General features: G+C 39.0%; 1 protein-coding gene across 1 annotated transcript in view; it reads left to right on the top strand.

Moving 5' to 3' along the window:
• MINDY4B (MINDY family member 4B) overlaps positions 1 to 13,597 on the top strand; it is a 31,885-nt gene extending 18,288 nt beyond the window's left edge. Inside the window, exons 7-12 of the mRNA XM_063307889.1 lie at positions 95 to 160; positions 819 to 889; positions 2,135 to 2,207; positions 3,812 to 3,982; positions 7,754 to 7,934; positions 13,455 to 13,597. Of these exons, the coding sequence (XP_063163959.1) occupies positions 95 to 160; positions 819 to 889; positions 2,135 to 2,207; positions 3,812 to 3,982; positions 7,754 to 7,934; positions 13,455 to 13,597 (705 nt within the window). The remainder of the gene's footprint in view (positions 1 to 94; positions 161 to 818; positions 890 to 2,134; positions 2,208 to 3,811; positions 3,983 to 7,753; positions 7,935 to 13,454) is intronic.
• The last annotated feature ends 430 nt before the right edge of the window (positions 13,598 to 14,027 follow it).

The following is a 14,027-nucleotide window of genomic DNA, read 5'->3' on the forward strand; positions in this document are numbered from 1 at the left end:
GAGTTAATTACTACATCTCACAATGTTTTTCAATATTTTGTTCTTGCTGAAATCTAATCACTTTATGGACATAATTTTTTATATTTTTTTGAAGATTCAACTGTTTGACTTTTTTGAGAAAGAAACAATTCAGCAGTTTATCTGGGATCACATACATTGTGTAAGTAAAGGCTCTGAAATTTCCTTACAAAATTGAATCTGTTCCAAACTTTTTTATACTATACATAGAAACAGAGCAAACAAGTTAAATTTAAACAATTACTAGTGTGTTTACTGGAGATTATTCTTAAATCAGCACACACAGGATTGCTGTCCTGTTCTTATCCAGCAGTCAGTTTTATTCTTATCCAGCTGCTAAATGTTTCCTACATTTTGAATGATAATTTTTGCTTGGGTATGGACCAGCTTTCTCCAGCTTGGCATCCAAAATCTGGCTTCTTTCTGCAGGTCTTGGGTTAGATTGGGTCCTGTCCATTGACTGTTGTTCTTCCAGCATTTGGGTTCTTTTAATTGTATTTTAGCATTATTATTTTACTGTATACCACCCAGAGTCATTGTAGAGTTGGGCAGCCTTATAAATTTTTAAAATAAATAAATAAATAAATCCATGCTGGTGAAGATTTCTGAAAGTTGTAATCCCAGTATATCTGGAAAATGCCAGATTAGGGAAGGCTGATCCAGTAAAGGCAGGACAGAAAATAAAATAAAATAAATAATGTTCTAATTAAAAACAAGAAACAAAAGCTAGCTACAATATTCAGATAAGTTGACCAATGTTAGAATAATCTTTTTTTTCCCCTTTAATCTATTTGAATCAGCTGAACTCTGAGGGAAGTCATGGAGTGATCTTATTTCTATATAGTTTACTTTTCTCCAGGACATTTGAAAGGTAAAAAAAAAAGTTTTCCCTTTATTAAATACTTTGATTTAAGTTAAGCAATTATTTACAAATCAATGGGTGTACCTTAAGATTTTGTAAATGTTATTTACATTCATTGGTAAAGAAAATTTTAGAAGAAAATTTGATCCATATACTATCAAAACCTAAGGAGAAATTATGGGATGATGCAAATGTGATTGGTTATTTGCAAAGTTTTCATATTTCTGTCGAAGAGATTACTGTGACACCTTGAGTTAAAATCACTTACACTGAGACCAGTAACAGTATTATTATTTTATTTAGGCATATTAGCCCCATGCACTTCCACAAAATGGCTTCCAATAAAAAATTGGAATAAAAATTATATTGGAGAATTCCACTTTGCATTTCAGCATTTCTTTTTCATTAAAAAAAATACCATAAGTAAAGTCTGAGGGGCAGAGAGTAGCAGACACTGAGTGAAGTATCTGCAGGCACATTAGTGCTCAGGAATACCTCCCTGGGGTTGTGCAATGCTTCAGATTCAGTTCCAGAGAGACTCTTTTCAGCATATATGGATACAAACATACCCTTGTTTGCAATTCATGAAACAGTCCCATTTTTCCTGGGAAAAAGTACCTTTGGTTTATGGAATTCCTGAATATATTTCTGCTGGTTACAATGTCGTAATAAAAACAACAGAATTAAAATCACATACTATCCAGACTGAAAAACCAAAACCAAAGTAGGAAAGAAAAGTAAGAATGAGAGGTGCCACTGATATTATGGAAAAGCCCTTCAAAAAAGCTTCAATTAAATGACCTTTACTTTTCCAGTTTCATGTTTGTTATATCATTGCTTATTATTTCCATACCCTGCTTCCCTTGAAGAAGTTCAAAGGGAGGTTTATTTGATTCTCTTTCTTCCTATTTTATCAATTCCATAACTCTGCTATATAAATTAAACTTGAGTGTTTATATAAAGAGAAAGGCTGGGCATAATCTCAATAACAAAAAAAATGAAATATGCTGTGAGATACTAACTTCATGGCTGAGTGGGGGTTCTGAACCTGTCTCTCCCAGCTAGGTCTAATGCTTCAGTCAATATCATACTGATTATTACACCCTCCAATAATGTTAAGCATTGATCACTGTCAGTCCCCTAGGCTCTTTCATAGGATGGCTGAAACAGGGTTTTGATAATTGATGGTAGATGATACATTGAGTTAAACTACAAGTGAAACCAATAGCATTTTCTTTGTGTTTGGCTGGATAGGCTTCAGAGAGATCTAGACTTCACCACAACTTACCTGTTACAATGTAGACATGGAATCATCAGCTGTAGACAAGTAGGTCTCTGAATGTGGTATTTATATTCTTTGACTACTTTTCATATGAAAGTGAAAATATATGTTGCTATACTTTAAAGTTCCCAGTTATTGGACAGTGTTGGGTTTCAAGGTTTAGTGAGCATGGTCAAGACAACAAGATTTCATGACATTTCACTGGCAACTGTGGCTGGCATCTTGAGAGGCAAAGAGGTCTGCATAGCAGATCATAGGCAACTGAACATGACTGACTGGGCTCCTGTCTTTATAGCCAGGTGTCCTGACTCCTGATTAAGACAGGAGCCCAGTCAGTCCCTGCTCAGTTGTCTGTGGTCTGCTATGCAGACCTCTTTGCCTCTCAAGATGCCAGCCACAGTTGCCAGTGAAATGCAGACCACCTTGCCTCTTAAGATGCCAGTCACAGTTGCCAGCGAAACATCAGGAAATCTGTTGTCTAGACCATGCTCACTAAACTCTGCAGCCCAACACTGCCCAACAGATACTGGCTGTGAAAGCCTACAACAGTATATTCCCAGTTATTAATTTATTTATTTAGATTTTTTTCCCCACCTTTATTATTTTTATAAACAACTCAAGGCGGGGAACATACCTAATACTCCTTCCTCCTCCTATTTTCCCCACAACATCAACCCTGTGAGGTGAATTGGGCTGAGAGAGAGAGACTGGCCCAAGGTCACCCAGCTGGCTTTCATGCCTAAACTGGGACTAGAACTCATGGACTCCTGGTTTCTAACCTGGACCCTTAACCACTAGACCAAACTGGCTCATTAATGCTAACAGGTGGTGAAAAGAATAGCCTTTTTTTTAGTTGGTGTCAGGTGCATCCTCAACCTAGTACCTGCAGGGATGCGGGAAATGTAGTTCCAGAGGCCATGCTATCTGGGGATTTTAGAAATTGTAGTTGCAAAGTACCATGGGTGGGGAATTCTGCTTAATATAAATTTGCATAAATTATTTAACAAGTAACTGCATGATTTGGAGCAAAAAGGAGTAAAATAAATAACACTTATGTATTATTTATTTATTTATTTATTTACTAATCAAATTTATCACCACCCATCTTCCAAAAGGGACTCTCTTACTACTATTAACTTAGTAGTAAGCAATTTTATACTTTTCAGAATCTCATTATGTTGGACATCCAACCAGTAAAATCTTAAAAAGGCAGTCACTGGAGAGTGATGGTGATTCTGTTTTTAAGAGTACATACACTTAACCACACATAGATAGGCTGAGCATAAGATGAGGGTTCACAGCATTAATATTCCTACCCTCCACCATATTTCTAGGGGGGATTTTTATGCAGAGAAACACAATTTGAGGTCACAGGGCCACATGGGTCTCCCAAGAAACAGTAGAGCAATCATATTAAGTATGTTTCATTTGAATTATATTAAGCGTAAGTGAAATAAAGCCCTGTGTTTTCTTCCTATAATGAAAATTCCTACATCTCTTTCTCTCTGTTGCTCTGCTGCATTATTTTTTTTTTAATCAGATATATAAAGAAAATAATATACATTACTACTATTCCCTGAGTGCTAATCCTTGAGTTCCGTTTCTGACCTACTATCTGGAAGTGTGATGTTGGTCCTTTCCCCCTTTAGGCAATTCTGAATCTCATTTTAACTGGCAGAGCAAGTCCACATGTGTTCAATGGATGCCAAAAGCTTGACACTGAAGACAGTATGCAAAAAGTGCTGCATGGAATTCACTCCCGCAGCGATGTTGGCTACTTACAATGGAGCAAGGAAGAAGAAGAGTTCAAAACCCTACCGGTGTGGAAAATAAGTATTCAAATGACAAATATTTGAAGGAGTTTTGGTCACTTTATCAGCCAGCTTATTAATCACTCTAAGAGTGATTAACCACTCAAAGTAGCTTTGAGACATCATGGGCCAGCAAGAGTGAGAACAATGTGAAACAACAGCCAGTATATAGAAGAATATAAGAAGTGTCTTGCTGGGTCAAATAAAATTTATTTATCTATCTATCTATCTATCTATCTATCTATCTAATTTGTCCCCACCCATCTCTTCCCATCGGGGGACTCTGGGCGGTTTACAACTATCGATTAAAAACATGTCTATCTAGTCTAGCATTTTGTTCTAATATGACATGACAGTCAATCAGATGTTAACAAGAAACTCATAAGCAGACAAAGTCCCATAACACCTTTTCCCCCATGTTTCCCAGCAACTGGTAGTAAGAAGCATGCTGCCTTTCATACTTGACATTATATGTAGTCATTATGACTAATTGCTGTTGTGCTGATAGCCTTATATTTCATGTATTTGTCTATTTTTTGTATATAATTTTTATTAAGAATTTTAATTATAATACTAAAATCTCATACAAACTAAACTTAAGAAAGAGAATAGAGAGAAGGAGTAAAAGATGCAAGGAGAAAGAAAGAAAAAAGAGAAGAAAAAGAAAAGTAAGAATATAATAAAAAAAGAAATATATAAATAAGTGACTTCCAATCTTCATCACAAGTATAAACAAATTTAGTAACTCATCACTGTCTCTAAAGTTATAAACATTTATCTCTTCATCCCATATCCCATCTCTTATCTATAAAAAAAGTCCATAAAGCATCATCTTTTCAGTCCTGGTATCAGCAGAAAATCCATAAAAGGTAGCCAAAAGTAACAACTTACCTTATTTTAACCTTGATCAAATAAACCAACTTTACATTCCTTCCTTTTACTTCTAACAGTATTAATCTTTAGTTCATTCAAATATTGTCACAGGATTTGATTTCTCTTAATTTCTTCTTTGCCCTATCACACAGAGTTCTTCAAGGCTCTAACAAGCCTCTTTTGTAAATCCAATAGGAAAAATTATCCAGGTCACTCTTCTGGTTTGTCATTTGTATGTCTTTTGAATTTTAAAACCTCAGCAACTTTCTTTTGAAGATCCAGTGAAACATCCCTTTCTAAATCATCTCTTGGCCTGTCAGTTGTAAATCCACTTTCAATACCATCTCTATCTTGTCAGATAACATTTGTTCTACATCTGACATTTCTTCAATAACATCTTTTGCACAAAGACTATCCATAGAAGCTGACATCATTACTGACATAGTTGATATTATGGCTGCTATTTTCTGATTCCATTCTTCAAAAGTCTCCTTCAGTATTTTTATTGTCATAATGTTTTGCACCATCTTGCAGGCCTGTATATATTTCTTCTACCTAAAATCTCTAGTCCCCTCTAGTGTCCAGGTTTTGAAATCATGAAATTCTTTATCTATGTTATGTCTTATAAAAACCAGAACAAGTTCTCTTTCCCACAAGAAGCTGTTTGTTCTTTATAATTAATTCCCAGATGTTATTGTAAAAGTTACAAGATTCCAATTTTATCTGGACCGTTAGTCTGTTTATAACTTTCTAGGATCAAAATTTCATTTAGCCTTTTGCTGTTTATTTCAGATTCTTTAAATTCTTAAGCTTATAATTAAATTTTTATTTCATTCAGGATTAGAGGCAGACTCACCCAGCATTTTCAAACTTGTCATTCCAAAGGTCTCTAATAGCTTAGAAGTAGTTAATGAGCATATAGACTACTACAATGCGCTCTACATGGGGCTACCCTTGAAGAGTATCCAGAAGCTTCAGCTGGTCCAGAATGCAGCCACACGGGCTATTTTTGGCACCCCTAGAAGGGCGCATATAACACCTTTGCTACGCGAGCTACATTGGATACCGGTCTGCTTCTGGGTCCAATTCAAGGTGTTGGTTATCAACTTTAAAGCCCTACATGGCATGTGACCAGGCTACCTGAGGGACCGCCTCTTCCCCGCTACATCAGCCCATCCCACCCGATCATGCAGAGAGGGCATGCTACGTACCCCGTCGATAAGAGAATTCCATCTGGTGTGGTCCAGAGGCGGGCCTTCTCTGCAGTAGCACCCACCCTTTGGAACATCTTGCCCCCAGAGGCGAGATTATGTCCTAGCAGTCAGGAACCATGCTGAGACAAGGAATAGGTCTCTAGTGTTTTATTACTGCTACATTAGACAGACCTAATGTAGCTAACAAACTGAAGAAGCGTGGGAAAAACCCAGACAGATAAACCCCAAAGTCAAGGCGGGTCTGATCTGTGTCTCTTTGAATGGCTGCTTAACTCCTCAGTACTATGCATGCATTTTCCCCCCTGAATAGGGGCCCCCTCCTGCTCACCATCAGTACTCATGACAGGTTAGCCCCATAGCTCCTAGCCTTCCAGAGGAATTTGAAGACCTGGCCCTGCCACCAGGCTTGGGGCAGGGAGGAGAATAGTCATACTTGGGGTTGGCTAGTACCTTGAAGTGTCCCTCCTGCACAATGACTGAATGAGACCACAGCCATCTGGATTTTATTTATATTTAGTAGCTTTGTGAAATTGTTTTATACTGTATTTTATATTTGAATTTTATTATGTATTTATTGTTTCCTGGATTATATTGTTGTAAACCGCCCAGAGTCCCTCCGGTGGGAGGAGATGGGCTGTCATGAGTAAGGATGGCAAGCAGGGGGCTCCCATCCAGGCTGTAAAGTGCATGCGTAGCACTGAGGAATTAGGTAGCCATTCAAAGAGATACAGATCGGGCCCGCCTTAGCCTCTGGGGTTTATATGTCTGCGTTTTTCCCACGCTTCTTCAGTTTGTTAGGATTTTCTGTTATGTAGCAGTAATAAAACACTAGAGACCTATTCCTTGTCTCAGCGTGGTTCCTGGTTGTTAGGACATGGGCAGTGACAAATTTGATAAATAAATAAAATAAAATAAATAAATTTCCTAAAATGTTTAGAAAGTGAGGTTTGCAAATTTAGCATCCTTTAAAAGTCTCTGCCCCAGTTGTGAGCAAGATGGCTAATCCCGTCATCTCCCACTGTGCAAACCCATGGAAAACCACTGTCCTGAGGTCTCCTCACAGGGAGTAGCCATCCGGAACACATGTGGGTGATCTCCTGTCCTCTCCTTATCTGGAGAGGTTCCAAGGAACTGCTTTACTCACTGGTTTCTTGGTCTTTGCTGCAGTTGTCGGCTCACTTTTGCGGAGCCATCTTCAGTTCGCCATACCTCCCCCGGAAGTCATATTTCATATATTTGTCTAAATCTCCTTTTAATACTGCTTAAGTTGGTGGTGTTGCTTCCAACTCATGGAAGCTAATTTTATAGTTAATGTGTTTTTATCTTCCATCATTCAGCTTCACTGAATAATTCAGGCTACTTCTTGGACTGTCTTAACATTCACAGTTCAATTGAGAGCATTTTGGACGAATTAAGGGTTAAGGATCCTATGGTTTGATAGTCCCTGCTGTCCCAGATGTGGCTGCTTAGCCATCCTCAGAAGGACACAGAATCATTCCCATAATGGTTAAAATAAAGAACTATCACCACTTCTCACAGGACAATGAATCTCATTTTAGTTTTATGCCAGATTAGCATTTTTAGGGTGAAGTGTTTCTGATTTAAAATATTGTTGTAAAAGTATGTGATTTTTTAAAAATATGCAAATGCATTTTATTTCACTAGATGCATAACTACAACTTTTATATTACAGGTTGGAAGCATGTTGAAGACTCCAAAATTGCCTATATGGCTGTGCAAAATAAATGAAACTTATAGCATTCTCTTCAGCTTAAACAGGTTGTTATTGTCGGATTGGAAAATGGAACATCTCTTTGACTTGTATTTTTATAAAGGGCAGCCCTCCCAAAAGACAACAGTCCATCTAACAATAGGTAGGCATTTATATCTCCTGGAAAAGTATTAAAGGAAGATGCTTATTTCTTCTTCTTTTTCCCACAAGTGATGCTTAAATCCATTTTCCTGCCTTTTCTGATCATTGTAAATCAAATTGAAAAAGCTATATTGATTTGAATGCACCTTCTAATTTTTAACTGTACAGTGATGCATCCCAGATTAAAAGGTGTCCCTTAAAAATTATTAGGAAATCACCCAAACTCTAAACAAGGTAAAATAAACAATCTAGCACCTCCCTCTTCAGCAAAGGATCGTTACCTTGTCGTGGTGCTGGAGCTTGAGCACCTCAATGATGCCATGAGCTAAACCGTGAAGGGCCACCCAAGACGGGAAGGTCATGACAGAGAGGTCAGACTAAATGCGATCCCTGGGGAAGGTAATGGCAACCCACCCCAGTATTCTTGCCGTGAAAACTAAATGGATCAGTACAACCAGAGATATGTCGGTATACCATCGGAAGAGGAGACCCCCAGGTTGAAAGATGGTCAAAATGCTACTGGGGAGGAACAGAGGATGAGATCAACTAGCCCCAGACGTGATGATGCAGCTAGCTCAAAGCCGAAAGGATGGCTAGCGGCCGACGATGCTGGTGGTGAACGGCGAATCTGATGTTCTAAGGATCAACACACCATTGGAACCTGGAATGTAAGATCTATGAGCCAGGGCAAATTGGATGTGGTTATTGGTGAGATGTCAAGATTAAAGATAGACATTTTGGGCATCAGTGAACTGAAATGGACTGGAATGGGCCACTTCACATCAAATGACCACCAGATCTACTACTGTGGAAAAGAGGACCACAGAAGAAATGGAGTAGCCTTCATAATTAATAGTCAAGTGGCTAAAGCAGTGCTTGGATACAATCCAAAAAACAATAGAATGATCTCAATTCGAATTCAGGGCAAGCCATCTAACATCACAGTGATCCAAATAGATGCCCCAACCACAGATGCTGAAGAAGCTGAAGTAGAGCAGTTCTATGAGGATCTGCAGCACCTACTGGACGACACGCCTAAAAGAGATGTTATTTTCATCACGGGAGACTGGAATGCTAAGGTGGGCAGTCAAATGACACCTGGAATTACAGGTAAGCATGGCCTGGGAGAACAAAACGAAGCAGGACATAGGCTGATAGAATTTTGCCAAGACAACTCACTCTGCATAACAAACACTCTCTTCCAACAACCTAAGAGACGGTTTTATACATGGACTTCACCAGATGGACAACACCGAAATCAGATTGACTACATCCTTTGCAGCCAAAGGTGGCGGACATCTATACAGTCGGTAAAAACAAGACCTGGAGCTGACTGTAGTTCCGATCACGAACTTCTTCTTGCACAATTTAGGATCAGACTAAAGAGATTAGGGAAGATCCACAGATCAGCTAGATATGAACTCACTAATATTCCTAAGGAATATGCAGTGGAGGTGAAGAATAGATTTAAGGGACTGGACTTAGTAGATAGGGTCCCGGAAGAACTATGGGCAGAAGTTCGCAACATTGTTCAGGAGGCGGCATCAAAAAGAAAATACATCCCAAAGAAAGAGAAAACCAAGAAGGCAAAATGGCTGTCTGCTGAGACACTAGAAGTAGCCCAAGAAAGAAGGAAAGCAAAAGGCAACAGTGATAGGGGGAGATATGCCCAATTACATGCAGAATTCCAGAGGTTAGCCAGAAGAGATAAGGAATTATTTTTAAACAAGCAATGCGTGGAAGTGGAAGAAGACAATAGAATAGGAAGGACAAGAGACCTCTTCCAGAAAATTAGAAACATTGGAGGTAAATTCCAGGCCAAAATGGGTATGATCAAAAACAAAGATGGCAAGGACCTAACAGAAGAAGAAGAGATCAAGAAAAGGTGGCAAGAATAAATGGAAGACCTGTATAGGAAGAATAACAATATCGGAGATAGCTTTGATGGTGTGGTCAGTGAGCTAGAGCCAGACATCCTGAAGAGTGAGGTTGAATGGGCCTTAAGAAGCATTGCTAATAACAAGGCAGCAGGAGACAACGGCATCCCAGCTGAACTGTTCAAAATCTTGCGAGATGATGCGGTCAAGGTAATGCATGCTATATGCCAGCAAATTTGGAAAACACAAGAATGGCCATCAGACTGGAAAAAATCAACTTATATCCCCATACCAAAAAAGGGAAACATTAAAGAATGTTCAAACTATCGAACAGTGGCACTCATTTCACATGCCAGTAAGGTAATGCTCAAGATCCTGCAAGGTAGACTTCAGCAATTCATGCAGCGAGAATTGCCAGATGCACAAGCTGGGTTTAGAAAAGGCAGAGGAACTAGGGACCAAATTGCCAATGGATAATGGAAAAGGCCAGGGAATTTCAGAAAAACATCTATTTCTGTTTTATTGACTATTCTAAAGTCTTTGACTGTGTGGACCATAACAAATTGTGGCAAGTTCTTAGTGGTATGGGGATACCAAGTCATCTTGTCTGCCTCCTGAAGAATCTGTATAACGATCAAGCAGCAACAGTAAGAACAGACCACAGAACAACGGACTGGTTTAAGATTGGGAAAGGAGTACGGCAGGGCTGTATACTCTCACCCTACCTATTCAACTTGTACGCAGAACACATCATGCAACATGCTGGGCTTGAGGAATCCAAGGCTGGAGTTAAAATCGCTGGAAGAAACATTAACAATCTCAGATATGCAGATGATACCACTTTGATGGCTGAAAGCGAAGAGGAACTGAGGAGCCTTATGATGAAGGGGAAAGAAGAAAGTGCAAAAGCTGGCTTGCAGCTAAACCTCAAAAAAACCAAGATTATGGCAACCAGCTTGATTGAGAACTGGCAAATAGAGGGAGAAAATGTAGAAGCAGTGAAAGACTTTGTATTTCTAGGTGCAAAGATTACTGCAGATGCTGACTGCAGTCAGGAAGTCAGAAGACGCTTAATCCTTGGGAGAAGAGCAATGACCAATCTCGATAAAATAGTTAAGAGCAGAGACATCACACTGACAACAAAGATCCGCATAGTTAAAGCAATGGTGTTCCCCGTAGTAACATATGGCTGCGAGAGCTGGACCATAAGGAAGGCTGAGAGAAGGAAGATTGATGCTTTGGAACTGTGGTGTTGGAGGAAAATTCTGAGAGTGCCTTGGACTGCAAGAAGATCAAACCAGTCCATCCTCCAGGAAATAAAGCCAGACTGCTCATTTGAGGGAATGATATTAAAGGCAAAACTGAAATACTTTGGCCACATCATGAGAAGACAGGACACCCTGGAGAAGATGCTGATGCTAGGGAGAGTGGAAGGCAAAAGAAAGAGGGGCCGGCCAAGGGCAAGATGGATGGATGATATTCTAGAGGTGACGGACTCGTCCCTGGGGGAGCTGGGGGTGTTGACGACCGACAGGAAGCTCTGGCGTGGGCTGGTCCATGAAGTCACGAAGAGTCGGAAGCGACTAAACGAATAAACAACAAGCACCTCCCTCCCTCTTTGAAAATCCAGCTCTGACTGAGAATGGACTTTGAAGAATATTGCAACAATTAGGAGACACAAACATTTCTAAAGAGAAATACAGTTTCCGGGGAAAATTCTGAAAGCATTGCCAGTAAAGGTAAGGGAATTACTCAAATCGTTTCAAGCCATATAATCCATTAAAAGCCCCAAACTTATCCTTTTCCTAAAGACCATGTATATCATAAAAGTGCTCTCTATTGTGCACAATAAGTGATATACTGAAGAGCTGTAACAAAACAATTAAGGTTTGAACATCATAGTATGGAACACTAAAAGCATAATAAATCAAGTCAATGTTGGGATGAGAATGTAGTAGCATTTGGGAGGCCTCCATCTACCTGCTTCACCCTGCATTCTATGTCGGTTGGATGGATGGATGGATGATAGACAGACAGACAGACAGACAGACAGACAGACCACTGAAGTCAATGGCCGAGTAAATGGAAATGTATGAAGAAATTCAAGCAATTAAAATAGCTCTTGGAATTGTTTATTAACTAATAAGATGTATTGCTACAAATCAAAAGCATTGTTTCAATCGATCACTCAAATACTGAACCATACTTTGGATGGGGTCTCCTCCATATTGCTCCCATCACCTCCTTTAAAAAGTCCCTACAAGCAGATAATATCCAGACGAATTTGGCTAAATAGGATTTCCCAATCACCACTTCCCAAATGTAAAAAGAAGTACCTAAGGCAGCACTATTTGGCTTAGTTTCTTTAATATGATAGAATCCTGAACACTTGAAACATCTTTGTAAATAGTTGCTTTATCTTATTTTTCTTTTAAACAAATATACAAACAAATATGAATAGAAGCAAATAGTATCAGATTAGGAGGACAAGAATTCAAATTCTCAATCTGTCATGATGAGCATATAATGATCTGAGACAAGCCACTGTCTCTAAGACCAATCTATCTCAAATATTGTTGTAAAAATAAAACTGGAAAGCGGCATATAGATATAGATGAAGATGAAGATGTAGGTATAGGTATAGATATAGATATAGATATAGATATAGATATAGATATAGATATAGATATAGATATAGATATAGATATAGATATAATGAGCTCCTTGGAGAAATTTGGGGACATATATACAAAAAATACAAGGCAAAATATTATCCTGAAGAGGAATGTACAGCCCTATTATGGTCAAAGAGTGCAATTGGGACTTGGGAGACCCAGGTTCAAATCCATCCCAGCCATGGAAACTCACAACATAACTTTGGGACAATTAATTGTTTCTCAATCCAACCTATCCTATAGGATTGTTGTGAAGATAAAATTGGGAGGTGGGCTATTATGTACAGTGTCTTCAATGCCTACAAAAAAGGGCAGAAATTTGAATCCCCCCCCCCCCCAATCTCTCTCTCTGGCTTCCAGCTCTAGATCTAATGACATGGAATGATAAATGCACAACTGCATTTCCATCTTTCAAAATATTCTCTGATTCATAGAGTTGGAGGAGGTCATTTAAGCTATGAGTCCAACTCTCTGCTCAGTGCAAGGATCCTTCCCCACTTTCCTAGAGCTATCTAGCCTTTACTCGAACATGTTCCATGAAGGGAACCCATCATTTCTTTGGGTAATTGGCTTCACTGTTGGGAAGTTTTTTTTTTCCTAACATTTAACTGATATCTGCCTTCCTGTGTCTTAAATCCATTATTCCATTTCCTGTACTCTGGAATTATACAGAACTGGTCTTGACCAGTTGGTCTTCTGTATCCAGAACTGTAGGCCATGGTCCTAATTTAAAATATGGCCATTTGGAAATAGGATGCAATCATTTTCCTTTGTATCATCTCTCCCACAAAAATTACATTTTGTGGACTTTATTCTGAGAAGCATTTCAGAAAAGTAACTGAGACTTACATCCAGCTGCTATTTTCAGTAGATGGCTCTATGCTGAATTAATGCTAAACTGAACCCAAAATCCAGAGCCTCTGTTTTGCATGAAAGAGGGTGCGTGCATGTTTGCTGTTCTCTCCTCAGATACACATTCACATCATTGGGAAGAAAAACACTGTGAGGAAAACAGTGATCCGGAGAAAAGAGTCCCCTCTCTGGAAATGGCCATCCGGACTAAATGGGAAGGAGCTGCCATCAGCTGGAATGGGACAGCTCCATTCTTCTGATACAAGAGACTGGAGGTCCCATTAAAGACGCTGCCCACGTGAGAAGAAAGTGAGAAGAAAGCATATTGCCATGGGTTGGACTAATTTAAAAAGTTGCTGGCTTGGATTTCAGTTTTCTACTGTTAATTACAAGAAAAAAATTAGCATCCTTTGCAATACACTCAATTGCTAGTCAAATACACCAAGTTCCATTGGATAGCAGTGAGATGAGTATTTGTATGTACAGGTAGTACTTGTTTAGTGACCACAATTGTGACCAGTAACTTGGTCGTTAAGTTGTTGCTAAGTAAAACCATGACTATGCTTCTTATCTTACTTCAGCTTTCCTTGGTTTTACAGACCTTCAAAGGTCAAAATGCGAGGATTGGTCATAAAGTTACTTTTTCATCACCATCATAACTGTGAAAAGTCGCTGTTCAAGGCAGTCACT

Source organism: Candoia aspera, chromosome 6 (genome assembly GCF_035149785.1).
Source record: "Candoia aspera isolate rCanAsp1 chromosome 6, rCanAsp1.hap2, whole genome shotgun sequence".
Lineage (NCBI taxonomy): Eukaryota > Metazoa > Chordata > Lepidosauria > Squamata > Boidae > Candoia > Candoia aspera.